The 19,759-nt window shown below is 44.3% G+C and overlaps 1 protein-coding gene across 1 annotated transcript; it reads left to right on the forward strand.

The window, feature by feature from the left end:
- On the forward strand, window positions 1-12,108 carry LOC121550466 (arrestin domain-containing protein 1). Its single transcript, XM_041862733.2, has 8 exons — window positions 1-162; window positions 3,936-4,046; window positions 7,299-7,349; window positions 8,790-8,944; window positions 9,060-9,245; window positions 9,456-9,632; window positions 9,760-10,261; window positions 10,599-12,108. Exons 1-8 carry the CDS (start codon window positions 33-35, stop codon window positions 10,640-10,642), a joined length of 1,356 nt encoding a protein of 451 aa, XP_041718667.1. The 5' UTR covers window positions 1-32; the 3' UTR covers window positions 10,643-12,108.
- Window positions 12,109-19,759: the final 7,651 nt, after the last annotated feature.

Raw genomic sequence — 19,759 nt, forward strand, 5'->3', positions numbered from 1 at the left:
ACAGGTGATAGACCCTTCGGTGCCACCCGCTCATGATAGGAAACATGGGACAACTGCAAGAATTTGTCATCACTTTTAAGGACAATAAAGTTGTTTATAGTCCCGGAGAGTCCGTTTCAGGCACCCTGAAAATCACAACCGCCCATGCTGTACTATTTAAAGGTAACGTTCTGAAAACGTCACTATTTCCAGTCTTACTTTGGCAACTTTCAAACCTTCGTCGTCTCCTCGGACTGACAAGAAAGTAAATTAGTGTTTCACTGAAACAAACACAAGGGTGTGATTTGTAACGCGCATTTTATTTACAGCAGCCTACATTGAATGTTTTGTATTTATTCGTTTCTGGTGATGAATGTGTAGCCTACAACTGTAAATATTTGAGGTGTTGGGTTGAACTGAATTGAATAAATACTGTTTGTATGCGATCACTCGAACATACTCTTTCTATAGCTGCGTTGGGGGGGACAAGGTGATCAGTCTCATTTAAAGGTACTGTCAGAGAGGACACATTTGACCGTAATTTTTTGGGACTGTTGATGAATGGAATTAGTTGTTTACCATATCTTAACAGGAAAAACTAACAAAAAACAAGATTTGTTTGCCATTAACATTTTAACCCAAGGATGAAATGGCAATAAGGCAAGCATAAACTCAAGTTGTTTTATGCCAGAAATGTAGTAGGATAGAACATTGCATTTTTCCAATGGAACTGTGTGCCTTATGTCAAGGATCTCAAATGGCTAGTTATTAAATTTTTTTGGTCATTCAGCAGACGCTCTTATCCAGAGCGACTTACAGGAGCAATTAGGGTTAAGTGCCTTGCTCAAGGGCACATCGGCTCGGGGATTAGAACCAGCAACCTTTTGGTTACTGGCACAAAGCTCTTAACCACTAAGCTACCTGCTGCTATTGACAGGTTGTGGTCACCCTCATCTCTATCACTTGTTGTTGGTAGAACAAACGCACTCATTCACTCATATTTTCAACAAAATTGTACTGTGGGTGATCAAACATGTTTTGAGACATTGCATAGAGTTAGAAAAAACATTTTTTGATGTTTTTTTAAGTCCACGGTAAAACAAATAGTTGAATATATATTTTCTCTGAACCTTAGCCAACATGGAAACTAAATTGCCCTCATTACACTGAAGGCGTTTTGTGTCATGGAAGTTTCTGCTCCATGTCTTGTGTTGGACCTCTGGTTTGTTTACATTACAGGTCAGGAAAAACAGGTCAGGCTGTAGCAGCTTGAGTCATTGCATTTAGATACTGAGCGGAGTCACTGGCTGCACTGTTGTTGATAACTGATGTTTAATGAACTTGATAACCCTCCCAAGTTACTATAGTATTGGTTATCTGACCCATGAGTTGTGAGGACTTCAAATTACACTGAACAAAAATATAAACGCAACAATTTCTGAGATTTTACTGAGTTAGAGTTCATATAAGGAAATCAGTCAATTGGGCCTTAATCTATAGCTTTCACATGACTGGGAATACAGATATGCATCTGTTGGTCACAGATACCTTTAAAAAAAAAAGTTGGGGCGTGGATCAGAAAACCAGTCAGTATCTGGTGTAACCACCATTTGCCTCATGCAGCGTGACACATCTCCTTGTTGATCAGGCTGTTAATTGTTGCCTGTGGAATGTTGTCCCACTCGTCTTCAATGACGATGCAAAGTTTCTGGATATTGACGGGAACTGGAACACACTGTCGTACACGTCGATCCAGATCATTCCAAACGTGCTCAATGGGTGACATGTCTTGTGAGTATGCAGGCCATGGAAGAACCGGGACATTTTCAGCTTCCAGGAATTGTGTACAGATCCTTGCGACATGGGGCCATGCATTATCATGCTGAAACATGAGGTGAAGGTTGGTGGATGAATGGGACGACAATGGGCCTCAGGATCTCATCACGGTATCTCTGTGCATTCAAATAGCCATCGATAAAATGCAATTGTGTTCGTTGTCCTTAGCATATGCCTGCTCATACCATAACCCCACCGCCACCATGGGACACTCTGTTCACAACAGTGACATCAGCAAACCGCTCACCCACACGACGCCATACACGCTGTCTGCCATCTGCCCGGTACAATTGAAACCGGGATTCATCCGTGAGAGCACACATCTCCATCATGCCAATGACTATCAAAGGTGAGCATTTGCCCACTGAAGTCAAGACCCTGGTGAGGACGACGAGCACGCAGATGAGTTTCCCCGAGACGGTGTCTGAAGTTCTTCAGTTGTGCAAAACCAGTTTCATCAGCTGTCCGGGTGGCTGGTCTCAGACGATCCCGCAGGTGAAGAAGCCGGATGTGGAGGTCCTGGGCTGGCACGGTTGTGAGGCCGGTTGGACGTACTGCCAAATTCTCTAAAATGACGTTTGAGGCGGATTATGGTAGAGAAATTAACATTCAATTCTCTGGCAACAGCTCTGGTGGACATTCCTGCAGTCAGTATGCCAATTGCACATTCCCTTAATTGAGACATCTGTGGCATTGTGTTGTGTGACAAAACTGCACATTTTAGAGTGGCCTTTTATAGTCCCCAGCACAAAGTGCACCTGTGTAATGATCATACTGTTTAATCAGCTTCTTGATATGCCACACCTGTCAGGTGGATGGATTATCTTGGCAAAACAGAAATGCTCACTAACAGGGATGTAAACAAATTTGTGAACAAAATTTGAGAGAAATAAGCTTTTTGTGCATATGGAAAATGTCTGGGACCAACACTTTTCACAAGAGGTGATACTCCCTACAAGAGCACATTTCTATGAAAAATGAAACAAGTATGAAAAATGTATGCACTCACTAACTGTAAGTCGCTCTGGATAAGAGCGTCTGCTAAATGACTAAAATGTAAATGTAATTTCTAGACTGTAAAGTGGACCCACTCTCATGTTCTTAAAAAGTAATAACGGGAAGTTAGAATTAAACTTCTTGTATGATGTAGCCAGAATATTTAACTGAATATCAATCAGAGTACTGCACTTCATACTTCTACAGGGTTTGTTGATACATTTTTACTTGGCCATCCTCCTCCAGGACTGTCAAGGTCTTACTGGGCTCCAACCAGAATTATGATTGATTGAACTATTAATTAATCTGGGTCATAACCATGCACACTGCTAGCCAAGAGCTGTTTCTAATCCCCCACTAGGACTCCCATTTAGTACCCTTTAATTTCTGTGCTCATGGGCTTCAGTGTGTTTTGGAGAGTTTTGCTGCCAGGCATGTGACTCACTGAGGAAAGCAAACTGATAAAGGGTGCCGCATTACATCACACCAGGAAAACTACAGCTAACTGCCAAAATAAAGGAAACACTTGAGTAAATGAGGGATACAAAGTATATTGAAAGCACATGCTTCCACAGGTGGTGTTCCTGAGTTAATTAAGCAATTAACATCCCATCATGCTTAGGGTCATGTATAGAAATGTTCAGTTGCCCATTTATTTTGGCTACTATGGCTAGAAGAAGAGATTACTTTTTAAAGAAGGGTTTCAAAGGATCATAGGGGGTTTTAAAGGATGTGTGTGTCTCAGTCAACAGATATGCCAAGGCTCATTGAAGCTGTTCTGGCGGCACAATGCTCTATTAAGACACTTTCATTTGGTGTTTCCTTTATTTTGGCAGTTACCTGTATGTCTTTCTTTTACTGGTCTTTGTGTTTGGATTCCTCAGAATTAGATTTTGCTTTTTAGTTCTGTTTTTTATATAAATATTCTGTGTGATGTGTTAAAATAGGTGTCCACAAAAGGTGCTTTGGGGCTTTGTTTGCAAGAAAATAACATAATATCCCTGAGAATGTAAACTATCCTAAATGCTATGCTCATCTTCTGTTTGTATCTGCCTATTGTTTTGAAGTCTGAGGACCTCAAGTTCTCTTATGTTCATGTGTTTTACTATATGTTATCCCTGCAGATATCAAGGTCAATTGCCAAGGCTTATGTGGTGTCACCAGCAAGATCAATGACACAGCCTGGACAGTGGAGGAGCAGTACTTCAGCAGCACTCTCTCTGTGGCAGATAAAGGTACTGTCAACTGGGTCTTTACCTGCTTCCTCCTCACCTTTGGAGCTTCAGTCCACATTCACCTCACTTTTCCCCTTCTGACTTAGACACTTCAGTTATGGCGTAACTGGTTCCTTTTAAATGAAACAAACACACCTTCCAGTAAATCATTGTTTTGTAATGGATATTTCCTTCATCACCTACAGTGAGGGGAAAAAAGTATTTGATCCCCTGCTGATTTTGTACGTTTGCCCACTGACAAAGAAATGATCAGTCTATAATTTTAATGGTAGGTTTATTTGAACAGTGAGAGACAGAATAACAACAAAAAAATCCAGAAAAACGCATGTAAAAAATGTTATAAATTGATTTGCATTTTAATGAGGGAAATAAGTATTTGACCCCTCTGCAAAACATGACTTAGTACTTGGTGGCAAAACCCTTGTTGGCAATCACAGAGGTCAGACGTTTCTTGTAGTTGGCCACCAGGTTTGCACACATCTCAGGAGGGATTTTGTTCCACTCCTCTTTGCAGATCTTCTCCAAGTCATTAAGGTTTCGAGGCTGACGTTTGGCAACTCAAACCTTCAGCTCCCTCCACAGATTTTCTATGGGATTAAGGTCTGGAGACTGGCTAGGCCACTCCAGGACCTTAATGTGCTTCTTCTTGAGCCACTCCTTTGTTGCCTTGGCCGTGTTTTTTTGGGTCATTGTCATGCTGGAATACCCATCCACGACCCATTTTCAATGCCCTGGCTGAGGGAAGGAGGTTCTCAACCAAGATTTGACGGTACATGGCCCCGTCCATCGTCCCTTTGATGCGTTGAAGTTGTCCTGTCCCCTTAGAAGAAAAACACCCCCAAAGCATAATGTTTCCACCTCCATGTTTGACGGTGGGGATGGTGTTCTTGGGGTCATAGGCAGCATTCCTCCTCCTCCAAACACGGCGAGTTGAGTTGATGCCAAAGAGCTCCATTTTGGTCTCATCTGACCACAACACTTTCACCCAGTTCTCCTCTGAATCATTCAGATGTTCATTGGCAAACTTCAGACGGGCATGTATATGTGCTTTCTTGAGAAGGGGGACCTTGCGGGCGCTGCAGGATTTCAGTCCTTCACGGCGTAGTGTGTTACCAATTGTTTTCTTGGTGACTATGGTCCCAGCTGCCTTGAGATCATTGACAAGATCCTCCCGTGTAGTTCTGGCCTGATTCCTCACCGTTCTCATGATCATTGCAACTCCACGAGGTGAGATCTTGCATGGAGCCCAAGGCCGAGGGAGATTTACAGTTATTTTGTGTTTCTTCCATTTGCGAATAATCGCACCAACTGTTGTCACCTTCTCACCAAGCTGCTTGGCAATGGTCTTGTAGCCCATTCCAGCCTTGTGTAGGTCTACAATCTTGTCCCTGACATCCTTGGAGAGCTCTTTGGTCTTGGCCATGGTGGAGAGTATGGAATCTGATTGATTGCTTCTGTGGACAGGTGTCTTTTATACAGGTAACAAACTGAGATAAGGAGCACTCCCTTTAAGAGTGTGCTCCTAATCTCAGCTCGTTACCTGTATAAAAGACACCTGGGAGCCAGAAATCTTTCTGATTGAGAGGGGGTCAAATACTTATTTCCCTCATTAACATGCAAATCAATTTATAACATTTTTGACATGCGTTTTTCTGGATTTTTTTGTTGTTATTCTGTCTCTTACTGTTCAAATAAACCTACCATTAAAATTATAGACTGATCATTTCTTTGTCAGTGGGCAAACGTACAAAATCAGCAGGGGATCAAATACTTTTTTCCCTCACTGTACATACAGTACCAGTCAAAAGTTTCTACATTATAGAATAATAGTGAAGAAATCCAAACGATGAAATAACACATATGCAATCATGTAGTAACCAAAAATGTGTTAAACAAATTCTTCAAAGTAGCCACCCTTTGCCTTGATGACAGCTTTGCACACTCGTGGCATTCTCTCAACTAGCTTCACCTGGAATGCTTTTCCAACAGTCTTGAAGGAGTTCCCACATATGCAGAGCACTTGTTGGCTGCTTTTCCTTCACTTTGCAGTCCAAATCATCCCAAACTATCTCAATTGGGTTGAGGTCGGGTGATTGTGGAGGCCAGGTCATCTGATGCAGCACTCCATCACTGTCCTTCTTGGTCAAATAGCCCTTACACAGCCTGTAGGTGTGTTGGGTCATTGTCCTGTTGAAAAACAAATGATATTCCCAATAAGCGCAAACCAGATGGGAAGCACTCCCACACCATCACACCTCCTCCTCCATGCTTCACGGTGGGAACCACACATGTGGAGATCATCCGTTCACCTACTCTGCATCTCACAAAGACACAGCGGTTGGAACCAAAAATCTAACATTTGGACTCACCAGACCAAAGGACAGATTTCCACCGGTCTATTGTCCATTGCTCGTGTTTCTTGGCCCAAGCAAGTCTCTTCATATTATTGGTGTCCTTTAGTAGTGGTTTCTTTGCAGCAATTCGACCATGAAGGCCTGATTCACACAATCTCCTCTGAACAGTTGATGTTGAGATGTCTGTTACTTGAACTCTATGAAGCATTTATTTGGGCTGCAATTTCTGAGGCTGGTAACTTTAATGAACTTATCCTCTGCAGCAGAGGTAACTCTGTGTCTTCCTTTCCTGTGGCGGTCCTCATGAGAGCCAGTTTCATCATAGCGCTTGATGGTGTTTGCGACTGCACCGTATTGACTGACCTTCATGTCTTAAAGTAATGATGGACTGTCGTTTCTCTTTGCTTATTTGAGCTGTTCTTGCCATAATATGAACTTGGTCTTTTACCAAATAGGCTATCCTCTGTATACGAGCCCTACCTTGTCACAACACAACTGATTGGCTCAAACGCATTAAGAAGGAAAGAAATTCCACAAATTAACTTTTAACAAGGCACACCTGTTAATTGAAATGTATTCCAGGTGACTACCTCATGAAGCTGGTTGAGAGAATGCCAGGAATGTGCAAAGCTGTCATAAAGGCAAAGGGTGGCTACCTTTGAAGAATCTCAAATATATAAAATGTATTTTGATTTGTTTGAGTAGGTGTGTCCAAACCTTTGACTGGTACTGTATGTAAGAAGGAAAAGGTAAACAAACATTTAATCCCTATTCTCAGAGGTTCCCCTTCTACCCTGAAAGTGAAATGTGATTCCTAGAAGAGGAACAATTGTTAATGGACAGAATGTTTTCCGGCCAGCTGATCTGATGTTTGTTTATATTTTTTCCGGTTTCCCAGGAACCCTGAAATGGGGAGATCACAGTTTTCCATTCAAGTTTATCATTCCAGGTAAGGCCACTGAGTGATGGAGCTTTGCACACCTGTTGCACCACATTCCTTTAAACATATGGGTTTTCCTTACATTTTATAATCAGACATGTCGGGGCATGTAAGTATTTACTTTAGTTCTGTCATAGCTCATTCACTATAAGCAGAAGTAATGTGAGAAATGTAGTACAGTACCGCTTCCTGTGGCTTAACATCAATGATTATGAGGATTACCATCGGGACCAATGTCATGTGTCTTGAATGGAAATGGTGCTACAAATGAGCACACAGTAGAGTAATTGTAAGGTAATTTGCCCATGAACAGTTTGTAAGCGTTATTGAGGTAACACTTAACATTGAGGTATACTTTATAATGGGGTTATAAATTGTTTATAAATCATTCATTATTAGCTTATAGTTACCCTTGTACCCATTAGCCTCCTCTTCTCCAATTGTTGACTAGTGTGGTAGGGACTGAGAGCATAGATGCCCTGAGGTGTGCAAAGCCATCTGTTGTCATACTATCTCCTGTACTGGTATGACAGTTGCTTTCTCCCTTGTTGTTGTGTTTTGTCTCGTGGTAGTTTCTGCTAACAATCTGTCATGGCCTTCTTGTCTTTATGTTTCAAACCTTTGCATGCTAAGGAAATGAGTGTGATAGATCATTCTTAAAACAGTATCACATGTTCTGCCTTATCTATGCTTTAGCTCTCAGGGAGGGAGTCCAATGATAACATCATAACCCCTCCGCCCATTACTTATCGATAAGATCTATCAGACAGACAGACTGCCTTTCCAGCTGAGAAGGGATTCCCTTTCACTCTGTCACGAGTGTCCGTGTAATGTGGTGGAATCAAAGTCAGGCGCAGGACACAGAACTCTATGAAAACGTACTTTACTGAATAAGTAAAGAAACCAATACAAAAATACCTCCACACAGGGAGGAACAAACCCGCTCACCAAACGACACACGAAACGAAAAACAAACACATTGGGAGCCACTGGGTTAAATAGGGAAGGAGTAATTACATGATGGGAAACAGGTGTGTGACAATCAGACAACAGGTAGAACATAGGAACATAGATCGGCAGTAGCTAGTATTCCGGTGACGACGAACGCCGACGCCTGCCCAAGCAAGGAGGAGGGGCAGCCTCGGCAGAATCCGTGACACACTCTGATAAAGTAGTCTTTCATAACAACCTAACCGGTCCTAATCAACTGTCCGTTGTGATTTAAAATCTGTGTCATTTGAAACCTGCACCTGCTGTTCAATTTACACCTTCAAGATGTTCAAATGTACGTCTTGAAGGTGTAAATTGAACAGCAGGTGCTGGTTGCAAATGACACAGATTTTACAATTACAATAGATACAGGCCATTTGACAAGTCTGTTGCCAGTATTCTTGCCTCTGTGAAAAGACATGTTGTGCTAAATATCTTTACTCCTTCCCTCCCATATAGCCTCTCTTCCCCCATCTTTTGAAGGGAAATATGGAAAAATTATGTACAGAGTGAGGGCTTTCATCGACACTTCTCGCTTCTCTAAGGACTATAAGACAGAGAAACCTTTCTACCTGCTGAGTCTCCTCAACCTCAATGAAGTGCCTGACATCCATGTGAGAGCTTCCCTGGCAGATTTGATACATTTTCACTTAATCAGAAATATCCAAGTCCTAGAAACAGGACATTGGTGAATCTGGTCTTAACCTTATATTTTCCACCTGTTTCCAGGGACCTAGTTCATCTTCCATTACTAAGAATTTCACCTACCTGCTGGGGGTAAAGACGGGAACGGTGGTGCTGAAGGCCCAGAGTGACATGAAGGGCTACACCCCTGGTCAGGTCATCCAACTGACCACAGAGATCGACAACCAGTCTGGGAAAACCACAGGGACTGTGGTGGCCTGTCTCATGCAGGTACAGAGTACTGAGTCTACAGTGCTTGAAATAAAGGAAGGCTATGGATGTACAACAGAAGAGTGTTGTACAAAAAAGTGTGATTTAGTCAATGGTGTTATAAAGCTGCAATGTGGTAATTCTTGTCTCAATGTGTAGGTGAGAGATAAAGGCATTTATTTAACCACTGAAACATTTTCTACTATATTTCTGTGTGCTCGTCTCCAATAGAAAGTGACTTACCAGACAAAGAAGCCTACGATTGACTTGAGGACTTTAGCACAGGTGGAAGGTACTGGGGTGAAGGCTGACAAACAGGTTGAGTGGAAGGAGCAGATTATTGTACCTCCTCTGCCCCAGTCATCTCTGGCTGGCTGTGGCCTAATAAACATAGAATACTTTATTCAAGTAAGCAACTTTTCTCTTTTCACAATAACATTCCTCTACCGTTTCCTCTACAGCCAAACCCTTTGGTCCTCAGTTTAGAACACATGTTTTGATGAATCCTTCTCCTCTTTACTCCCTGGTACATTAGGTCTCTCTGAAATCTCCTGTGGCTTCGTTTTTGTTGCCCATCCACATTGGAAACATCTCAGTGGACACCACGTCAGCACAACCCTCCAGACCACCTCCCCATACCCCTGATCCTCTTTGCTCCTCCACCAAGCCTACCAAGCTAGAAAACAGCAGCCGCTCTGAGCCATCCTCCTATAACCAAGGACCTCCTACTACTACCCCAACCCCAGCCCCTCGCCCTGCCTCCCACCCAGCCCCAAAACCTGTTCCCAGGATCAGAGTCTCCACTTCTTTCCCTATCGCCCCTCCAGCTGCCTCCCCGAGTGCCCCTCCAGCTGAGATGGACAATCTGGCCATGGGGGCCAGGGGGCTGGCGATCAAGGCCATCCCTACCAAGCGCCACACCCAGCTGGGTGCCTTCACCTTCACCGTCCCGTCCTTCTCTGAGGGCTGTGCCAACTCCATGCCAACCCTCTACCCACTACTGCCTCCAGAGTACAGCACCTCCACACTCCCACATGGTCAGTCTTACACTCCTATTGAATAACCTGTAGTGATTGGCAGTGCTAATGCTAATTACTTTTTACTTAGTTATCTTAATACACAATTTGATATTTAGTATTTGGGTTAGGTGTTTCTGGTGTTGTATTGTCATCTCACTGTATCAGTTGTGGCTGGCTTGAGAATCTTGGCTAATATCCAATATGAATGTAAGAGTCTAATTGCCATTCCTTAGACATTTATGCCTTTGTTTCGTAAGTGTTGCCATGCCCATGACGTATGTCCTTTCTGATGGAAAGTATGTAGTTAGGAGGGTATTGTGTAATAATGTCTCTTTCTATCTGATAACTGTTACAGAAGCTCCTCCCAGCTATGTCGAGAGCTGTAGCAGCAACACATGAACATAATGAAACAGGAGAGACTGACTGCTGGCAATGCTATACTGAACATGATAATCAACCTCCCTACTCCCTGCTACTGGATCATGCTGCCAGGCAGCCCTCCTTAAGTACATCAGCCCTGGTTAAGCAACACCTTTTTATGACTACTGATTGTTTTCACACAATTTTAGCACTTTCAGGAGAGTAATATGTTTTTACATAAACAATTTTTATAGCTGGAGACAAGTTTTTAAAGTTAAGTCAGGGTCATGTAGAATTAGTTTAGAATATATGTTAAAATTGCATCTGTGATGTTTGAAACATGAAGGACAGGGATTTTAGTTTTGTATGTTTGAAAGTTGACTGGTGAAACCTGTGCTGCTGATATGTTTAGATATTGGATGCAAGAAACCTAGCTTAGTGAGTGCTCCAATAATGCTATGGTTTGTTCATTGTTTTTGACTGAAAACAATTGATTAATCTTCTCATAAGGTGTACACTGTGATTGACGATTTAACTGTGTGAGATTCTTAGTTTGCTGTATAATTGTTATAGAAAGATTGCAGTGTTTAAAATCAAGCTAGCTGTGCACAGAGCTGTTGTCCTCATTTGGCTATAAAATCAACTGTGGTATATTATGTAGATTTAGATTTCTACTAGTCTAGCATTTGCCATGGGATATCCTGTTAATATTTATTTTGAGTTGCTTTATATTTCAGCAGATTTGCTTGAGATAATGTCACTGCAACACTGCTCACAGCATTTAATGTTGCTCACTGCTTTCTTGTCTTTTTCAAAGAACCGCCAGTTAAGGTGAGCTCCCCGCCCACTCAGCCTACTAGCTCCCTGCCTACTCAGCCTACTAGCTCCCCGCCCACTCAGCCTACTAGCTCCCTGCCTACTCAGTCTGTCTTTTCAAACTTTCTGGTAGTTTGACATGAGAGAAAGTACTTAGCTTTTTTATGAGGAAAAAATATATTATGGGTGATTTCTTTTTTTTGTCACCCAAAAGGCTATTTTACATGGAATCAGAATGACTGTTCGAGACCTTTAAGACAACCCCCTAGTAATGCTGTTGTTTTCAGATGTTAAACTGAACACCAGACTGTAAATCTTACTCTATAGTTACCTCTTGTGGCTGATAACGGAATGTCATTGACATTTTTTACTCATTATATTACACTACTCAATGCATACCAGTGGAGGCTGCTGAGGGGAGGATGGCTCATAATAATAGCTGGAATGGAGCGAATGGAATGGCATCAAACACATGGAAACCATGTATTTGATACCATTCCACCAATTAAGGTGCCACCAATCTCCTGTGATGCATACACTGTTTTATGTAACCTGTATGTTTTTATTTATAGTTTTCACTTAACTGTCTTCATAGACAATTCACTATGTCCTATATCCAAATAATTGTGTATGCATAGGCAATATAGTGCCTTGTTAATTTACAATGCACAACCTAATAAAGTTGTTTTTCACCATTTTTGTTTTGTTTTGTTGATTATGCCAGGATAATTGTACATCTCTACTTTTAGGCCCATTTGTCATTTGTAATAATGAAGGTTTACAAATGAAAACACATTCAAATCAAATCAAGCTTTATTTATACAGCACATTTCAGACATGGAATGCAACGCAATGTGCTTCACAGGAAAAAAACAAATAAAAAACAATGACAGCAGTAACCCATTGGGAGGGAGTCACACTCTGACAATCAGAGAGGGGGCATATTATTGTGGCCCTGGCAGCACAGAATAATCAAGCGGACTGCACAGAGGTGCTTGGGAAGATGGGTCACAACCAACGGGGAAATAGAGGAACTAACATTACATACAGTATATATATATATATATAGCAATAAAACTGTAACACAGAGGCACAGAATAAGTTAGAGGGGAAAAAGAAAATGGAGGAACTTATTCAAGAAAAATCAAGTGTAATATATTATAAAAAATCAAGCGAACTGGATGGAAAATGGGAAAAATGCCCCAAATCTTCAACATAGAAATGCTACCAAAAATAATTTACAGAAACTTATTACAAATGACAGTCCTCCAATATTCACCTAACAATATTTTGAAAGAGGAAGCAAAGTACTTTAAGAATAAGTTTTCATTTCAGTCTCCTCCATCTCCACTAACTGAAGTTAATTGTAGGGATTTGTGTTTATTATTAGAGTAAAATGAACAGCTTTACAGAAAGACTAATGTGAAGGCCTAATTACAGAGGAGGAACTTCTAGATGCAATTAAAGCCTTCAAGTCCGGGAAAACTCCAGGGCTTGATGGCATACCAGTTGAAGTATATCAAATATTTGTCTATGTACTCTAAAGTCCGTTATTAACATGTTTTATCACTCCTATAAAAATGGTAGACTATCAGATACTCAGCAAGAAAGTCTGATTTCGCTATTACTGAAACAGGACCCAAGTGGTAAATATAAAGATCCAGTCTACCTAAAAAACTGGACACCCTTTACACTTAAGTGTTGTGATGCCAAAATCCTAGAAAAATGCATAGCGCATAGAATTAAAAAGGTATTGTTGGATATTATTCATCCTAATCAGACAGGTTTTTTTTACATAGATGATACATTGGATATACACTGCTCAAAAAAATAAAGGGAACACTTAAACAACACAATGTAACTCCAAGTCAATCACACTTCTGTGAAATCAAACTGTCCACTTAGGAAGCAACACTGATTGACAATACATTTCACATGCTGTTGTGCAAATGGAATAGACAACAGGTGGAAATTATAGGCAATTAGCAAGACACCCCCAATAAAGAAGTGGTTCTGCAGGTGGTGACCACAGACCACTTCTCAGTTCCTATGCTTCCTGGCTGATGTTTTGGTCACTTTTGAATGCTGGCAGTGCTTTCACTCTAGTGGTAGCATGAGACGGAGTCTACAACCCACACAAGTGGCTCAGGTAGTGCAGCTCATCCAGGATGGCACATCAATGCGAGCTGTGGCAAGAAGGTTTGCTGTGTCTGTCAGCATAGTGTCCAGAGCATGGAGGCGCTACTAGGAGACAGGCCAGTACATCAGGAGACGTGGAGGAGGCCGTAGGAGGGCAACAACCCAGCAGCAGGACCGCTACCTCCGCCTTTGTGCAAGGAGGAGCAGGAGGAGCACTGCCAGAGCCCTGCAAAATGATCTCCAGCAGGCCACAAATGTGCATGTGTCTGCTCAAACGGTCAGAAACAGACTCCATGAGGGTGGTATGAGGGCCTGACGTCCACAGGTGGGGGTTGTGCTTACAGCCCAACACCGTGCAGGACGTTTGGCATTTGCCAGAGAACACCAAGATTGGCAAATTCGCCACTGGCGCCCTGTGCTCTTCACAGATGAAAGCAGGTTCACACTGAGCACGTGACAGACGTGACAGAGTCTGGAGACGCCGTGGAGAACGTTCTGCTGCCTGCAACATCCTCCAGCATGACCGGTTTGGCGGTGGGTCAGTCATGGTGTGGGGTGGCCTTTCTTTGGGGGCCGCACAGCCCTCCATGTGCTCGCCAGAGGTAGCCTGACTGCCATTAGGTACCGAGATGAGATCCTCAGACCCCTTGTGAAACCATATGCTGGTGCGGTTGGCCCTGGGTTCCTCCTAATGCAAGACAATGCTAGACCTCATGTGGCTGGAGTGTGTCAGCAGTTCCTGCAAGAGGAAGGCATTGATGCTATGGACTGGCCCGCCCGTTCCCCAGACCTGAATCCAATTGAGCACATCTGGGACATCATGTCTCGCTCCATCCACCAACGCCACGTTGCACCACAGACTGTCCAGGAGTTGGCGGATGCTTTAGTCCAGGTCTGGGAGGAGATCCCTCAGGAGACCATCCACCACCTCATCAGGAGCATGCCCAGGCGTTGTAGGGAGGTCATACAGGCACGTGGAGGCCACACACACTACTGAGCCTCATTTTGACTTGTTTTAAGGACATTACATCAAAGTTGGATCAGCCTGTAGTGTGGTTTTCCACTTGAATTTTGAGGGTGACTCCAAATCCAGACCTCCATGGGTTGATACATTTGATTTCCATTGATACTTTTTGTGTGATTTTGTTGTCAGCACATTCAACTATGCAAAGAAAAAAGTATTTAACAAGATTATTTCATTCATTCAGATCTAGGATGTGTTGTTTAAGTGTTCCCTTTATTTTTTTGAGCAGTGTAATATGAGACAAGTACTGGAAACAATAGAACATTATGAAAAATCTGTGAAACAAGGCCTGGTATTCATAGCTGACATTTAGAAGGCCTTTGATAAAGTATGACTGGCATGTAAAGATAAATGCCTGGACTATTTTAAATTAGGAGAATCTCTTATACAATTGGTTAAAGTTATGTATAGTAACCCCAGGTGTAAAATAGTAAATGAAGTATAGGTACACGTCAACTATGACAGACAAATGGAGGAAAAAAATCCAGAAAATCACATTGTAGGATTTTTAATGAATTTATTTGCAAATTATGGTGGAAAATAAGTATTTGGTCACCTACAAACAAGCAAGATTTCTGGCTCTCACAGACCTGTAACTTCTTCTTTAAGAGGCTCCTCTGTCCTCCACTCGTTACCTGTATTAATGGCACCTGTTTGAACTTGTTATCAGTATAAAAGACACCTGTCCACAACCTCAAACAGTCACACTCCAAACTCCACTATGGCCAAGACCAAAGAGCTGTCAAAGGACACCAGAAACAAAATTGTAGACCTGCACCAGGCTGGGAAGACTGAATCTGCAATAGGTAAGCAGCTTGGTTTGAAGAAATCAACTGTGGGAGCAATTATTAGGAAATGGAAGACATACAAGACCACTGATAATCTCCCTCGATCTGGGGCTCCAAGCAAGATCTCACCCCGTGGGGTCAAAATGATCACAAGAACGGTGAGCAAAAATCCCAGAACCACACGGGGGGACCTAGTGAAAGCCTACCATCAGTAACACACTACGCCGCCAGGGACTCAAATCCTGCAGTGCCAGACGTGTCCCCCTGCTTAAGCCAGTACATGTCCAGGCCCGTCTGAAGTTTGCTAGAGTGCATTTGGAAGATCCAGAAGAGGATTGGGAGAATGTCATATGGTCAGATGAAACCAAAATAGAACTTTTTGGTAAAGACTCAACTCGTTGTGTTTGGAGGACAAAGAATGCTGAGTTGCATCCAAAGAACACCATACCTACTGTGAAGCATGGGGGTGGAAACATCATGCTTTGGGGCTGTTTTTCTGCAAAGGGACCAGGACGACTGATCCGTGTAAAGGAAAGAATGAATGGGGCCATGTATCGTGAGATTTTGAGTGAAAACCTCCTTCCATCAGCAAGGGCATTGAAGATGAAACGTGGCTGGGTCTTTCAGCATGACAATGATCCCAAACACACCGCCCGGGCAACGAAGGAGTGGCTTCGTAAGAAGCATTTCAAGGTCCTGGAGTGGCCTAGCCAGTCTCCAGATCTCAACCCCATAGAAAATCTTTGGAGGGGAGTTGAAAGTCTGTGTTGCCCAGCGACAGCCCCAAAACATCACTGCTCTAGAGGAGATCTGCATGGAGGAATGGGCCAAAATACCAGCAATAGTGTGTGAAAACCTTGTGAAGACTTACAGAAAACGTTTGACCTGTGTCATTGCCAACAAAGGGTATATAACAAAGTATTGAGAAACTTTTGTTATTGACCAAATACTTATTTTCCACCATAATTTGCAAATAAATTCATTAAAAATCCTACAATGTGATTTTCAGGATTTTTTTTCTCATTTTGTCTGTCATAGTTGACGTGTACCTATGATGAAAATTACAGGCCTCTCTCATCTTTTTAAGTGGGAGAACTTGCACAATTGGTGGCTGACTAAATACAATTTTTCCCCACTGTAGAGGTCCTGTATGGCAGGGAGCTCGGCCCCAGTGATGTACTAGGCTGTCCGCACCACCCTCTGTAGCACTTTGCGGTCGAGGGCGGTGCATTTGCCATACCAAGCTGTGATGCAGCCAGACAAGATGCTCTCGATGGTGCAGCTGTATAACTTTTGAGGATCCGAGGGTCCATGCCAAATCTTTTCAGCCTTCTGAGGGGGAAGATGCGCTGTCGTGCCCTCTTTACGACTGTCTGGGTGTGTGTGGACCATGTTAAGTCCTTAGTGTTGTAGACGCCAAGGAACTTGAAGCTCTCGACCCGCTCCACTACAGCCCTGTCGATGTGGATGGGGGTGTGCTCTCCCCTCTTTCTCCTATATTCCACGATCAGCTCCTTGGTCTTACTGATATTGAGGGAGAGGTTGTTGTCCTGGCACCACACTGACAGGTCTCTGACCTCCTCCCTGTAGGCTGACTCATCGCCATCGGTGATCAGGCCTACCACCGTTGTGCCGTCAGCAAACTTAATGATGGTGTTGGAGTCGTGCGTGGCCACGCAGTCGTTGGTGAACAGGGAGTGCAGGAGGGGACAAAGCACACACCCCTGAGGTGCCCCCGTGTTGAGGGTCACAATTACATTTTACATTTACATTTTAGTCATTTAGCAGACGCTCTTATCCAGAGCGACTTACAGGAGCAATTAGGGTTAAGTGCCTTGCTCAAGGGCACATTTACGTCATTTAGCAGACGCTCTTATCCAGAGCGACTCACCAATTGGTGCGTTCACCCTATAGCCAGTGGGATAACCACTTTACAATTTTTTTTGGGGGGGTAGAAGGATTACTTTATCCTATCCCAGGTATTCCTTAAAGAGGTGGGGTTTCAAATGTCTCCGGAAGGTGGTGAGTGACTCCGCTGTCCTGGCGTCGTGAGGGAGCTTGTTCCACCATTGGGGTGCCAGAGCAGCGAACAGTTTTGACTGGGCTGAGCGGGAACTATGCTTCCGCAGAGGAAGGGAGCCAGCAGGCCAGAGGTGGATGAACGCAATGCCCTCGTTTGGGTGTAGGGACTGATCAGAGCCCGAAGGTACAGAGGTGCCGTTCCCCTCACTGCTCCATAGGCAAGCACCATGGTCTTGTAGCGGATGCGAGCTTCAACTGGAAGCCAGTGGAGTGTGCGGAGGAGGGGGGTGACGTGAGAGAACTTGGGAAGGTTGAACACCAGACGGGCTGCGGCATTCTGGATGAGTTGTAGGGGTTTAATGGCACAGGCAGGGAGGCCAGCCAACAGCGAGTTGCAGTAGTCCAGACGGGAGATGACAAGTGCCTGGATTAGGACCTGTGCCGCTTCCTGTGTAAGGCAGGGTCGTACTCTCCGAATGTTGTAGAGCATGAACCTGCAGGAGCGGGTCACCGCCTTGATGTTGGCGGAGAACGACAGGGTGTTGTCCAGGGTCACGCCTAGGCTCTTCGCACTCTGGGAGGAGGACACAGCGGAGTTGTCAACCGTGATGGCGAGATCATGGAACGGGCAGTCCTTCCCCGGGAGGAAGAGCAGCTCCGTCTTGCCAGGGTTCAGCTTGAGGTGGTGATCCGTCATCCATACTGATATGTCTGCCAGACATGCAGAGATGCGATTCGCCACCTGGTTATCAGAAGGGGGAAAGGAGAAGATTAGTTGTGTATCGTCAGCGTAGCAATGATAGGAGAGGCCATGTGAGGATATGACAGAGCCAAGTGACTTGGTGTATAGGGAGAAAAGGAGAGGGCCTAGAACTGAGCCCTGGGGGACACCAGTGGTGAGAGCACGTGGTGCGGAGACAGCTTCTCGCCACGCCACTTGGTAGGAGCGACCGGTCAGGTAGGACGCAATCCAGGAGTGAGCCGCGCCGGAGATGCCCAGCTCGGAGAGGGTGGAGAGGAGGATCTGATGGTTCACAGTATCAAAGGCAGCAGACAGGTCTAGAAGGACAAGAGCAGAGGAGAGAGAGTTAGCTTTAGCAGTGCGGAGAGCCTCCGTGACACAGAGAAGAGCAGTCTCAGTTGAATGACCAGTCCTGAAACCTGACTGGTTTGAATCAAGAAGGTCATTCTGAGAGAGATAGCAAGAGAGTTGGCTAAAGACGGCACGCTCAATAGTTTTGGAAAGAAAAGAAAGAAGGGATACTGGTCTGTAGTTGTTGACATCAGTGGGATCGAGTGTTGGTTTCTTGAGAAGGGGAGCAACTCTCGCTCTCTTGAAGATGGAAGGGACATGGCCAGCGGTCAAGGATGAGTTGATCAGCGAGGTGAGGTAGGGGAGAAGGTCACCGGAGATGGTCTGGAGAAGAGAGGAGGGGGATGGGGTCAAGCGGGCAGGTTGTTGGGCGGCCTGCAGTCACAAGTCGCAGGATTTTATCTGGAGAGAGAGGGGAGAAAGAAGTCAAAGCATAGGGTAGGGCAGTGTGAGTAGGACCAGCAGTGTCATTAGACTTAACAAACGAGGATCGAATGTCGTCAACCTTCTTTTCAAAGTGGTTGACGAAGTCATCCACAGAGAGAGAGGGGGGGGCGGGGGGGGATTCAGGAGGGAGGAAAATGTGGCAAAGAGCTTCCTAGGGTTAGAGGCAGATGCTTGGAATTTAGAGTGGTAGAAAGTGGCCTTAGCAGCAGAAACAGATGAAGAAAATGTAGAGAGGAGGGAGTGAAAAGATGCCAGGTCGGCAGGGAGTTTAGTTTTCTTCCATTTCCGCTCCGCTGCCCGGAGCTCTGTTCTGTGAGCTCGCAATGAGTCATCAAGCCACGGAGCTGGAGGGGAGGACCGAGCCGGCCGGGAGGATAGGGGACACAGAGAGTCAAAGGATGCAGAAAGGGAGGAGAGGAGGGTTGAGGAGGCAGAATCAGGAGATTGGAGGGAGAAGGATTGAGCAGAGGGAAGAGATGATAGGATGGAAGAGGAGAGAGTAGTGGGAGAGAGAGAGCGAAGGTTGCGGCGGCGCATTACCATCTGTGTAGGGGCAGAGTGAGTAGTGTGGGAGGAGAGCGAGAGAGAAAAGGAAACAAAGTAGTGGTCGGAGACATGGAGGGGAGTTGCAGTGAGATTAGTAGAAGAGCAGCATCTAGTAAAGATGAGGTCAAGCGTATTGCCTGCCTTGTGAGTAGGGGGGACGGTGAGAGGGTGAGGTCAAAAGAGGAGAGAAGTGGAAAGAAGGAGGCAGAGAGAAATGAGTCAAATGTGGACATAGGGAGGTTGAAATCCCCCAAAACTGTGAGGGGTGAGCCATCCTCAGG

This window comes from Coregonus clupeaformis, chromosome 18, assembly GCF_020615455.1.
Source record: "Coregonus clupeaformis isolate EN_2021a chromosome 18, ASM2061545v1, whole genome shotgun sequence".
Classification (NCBI taxonomy): domain Eukaryota; kingdom Metazoa; phylum Chordata; class Actinopteri; order Salmoniformes; family Salmonidae; genus Coregonus; species Coregonus clupeaformis.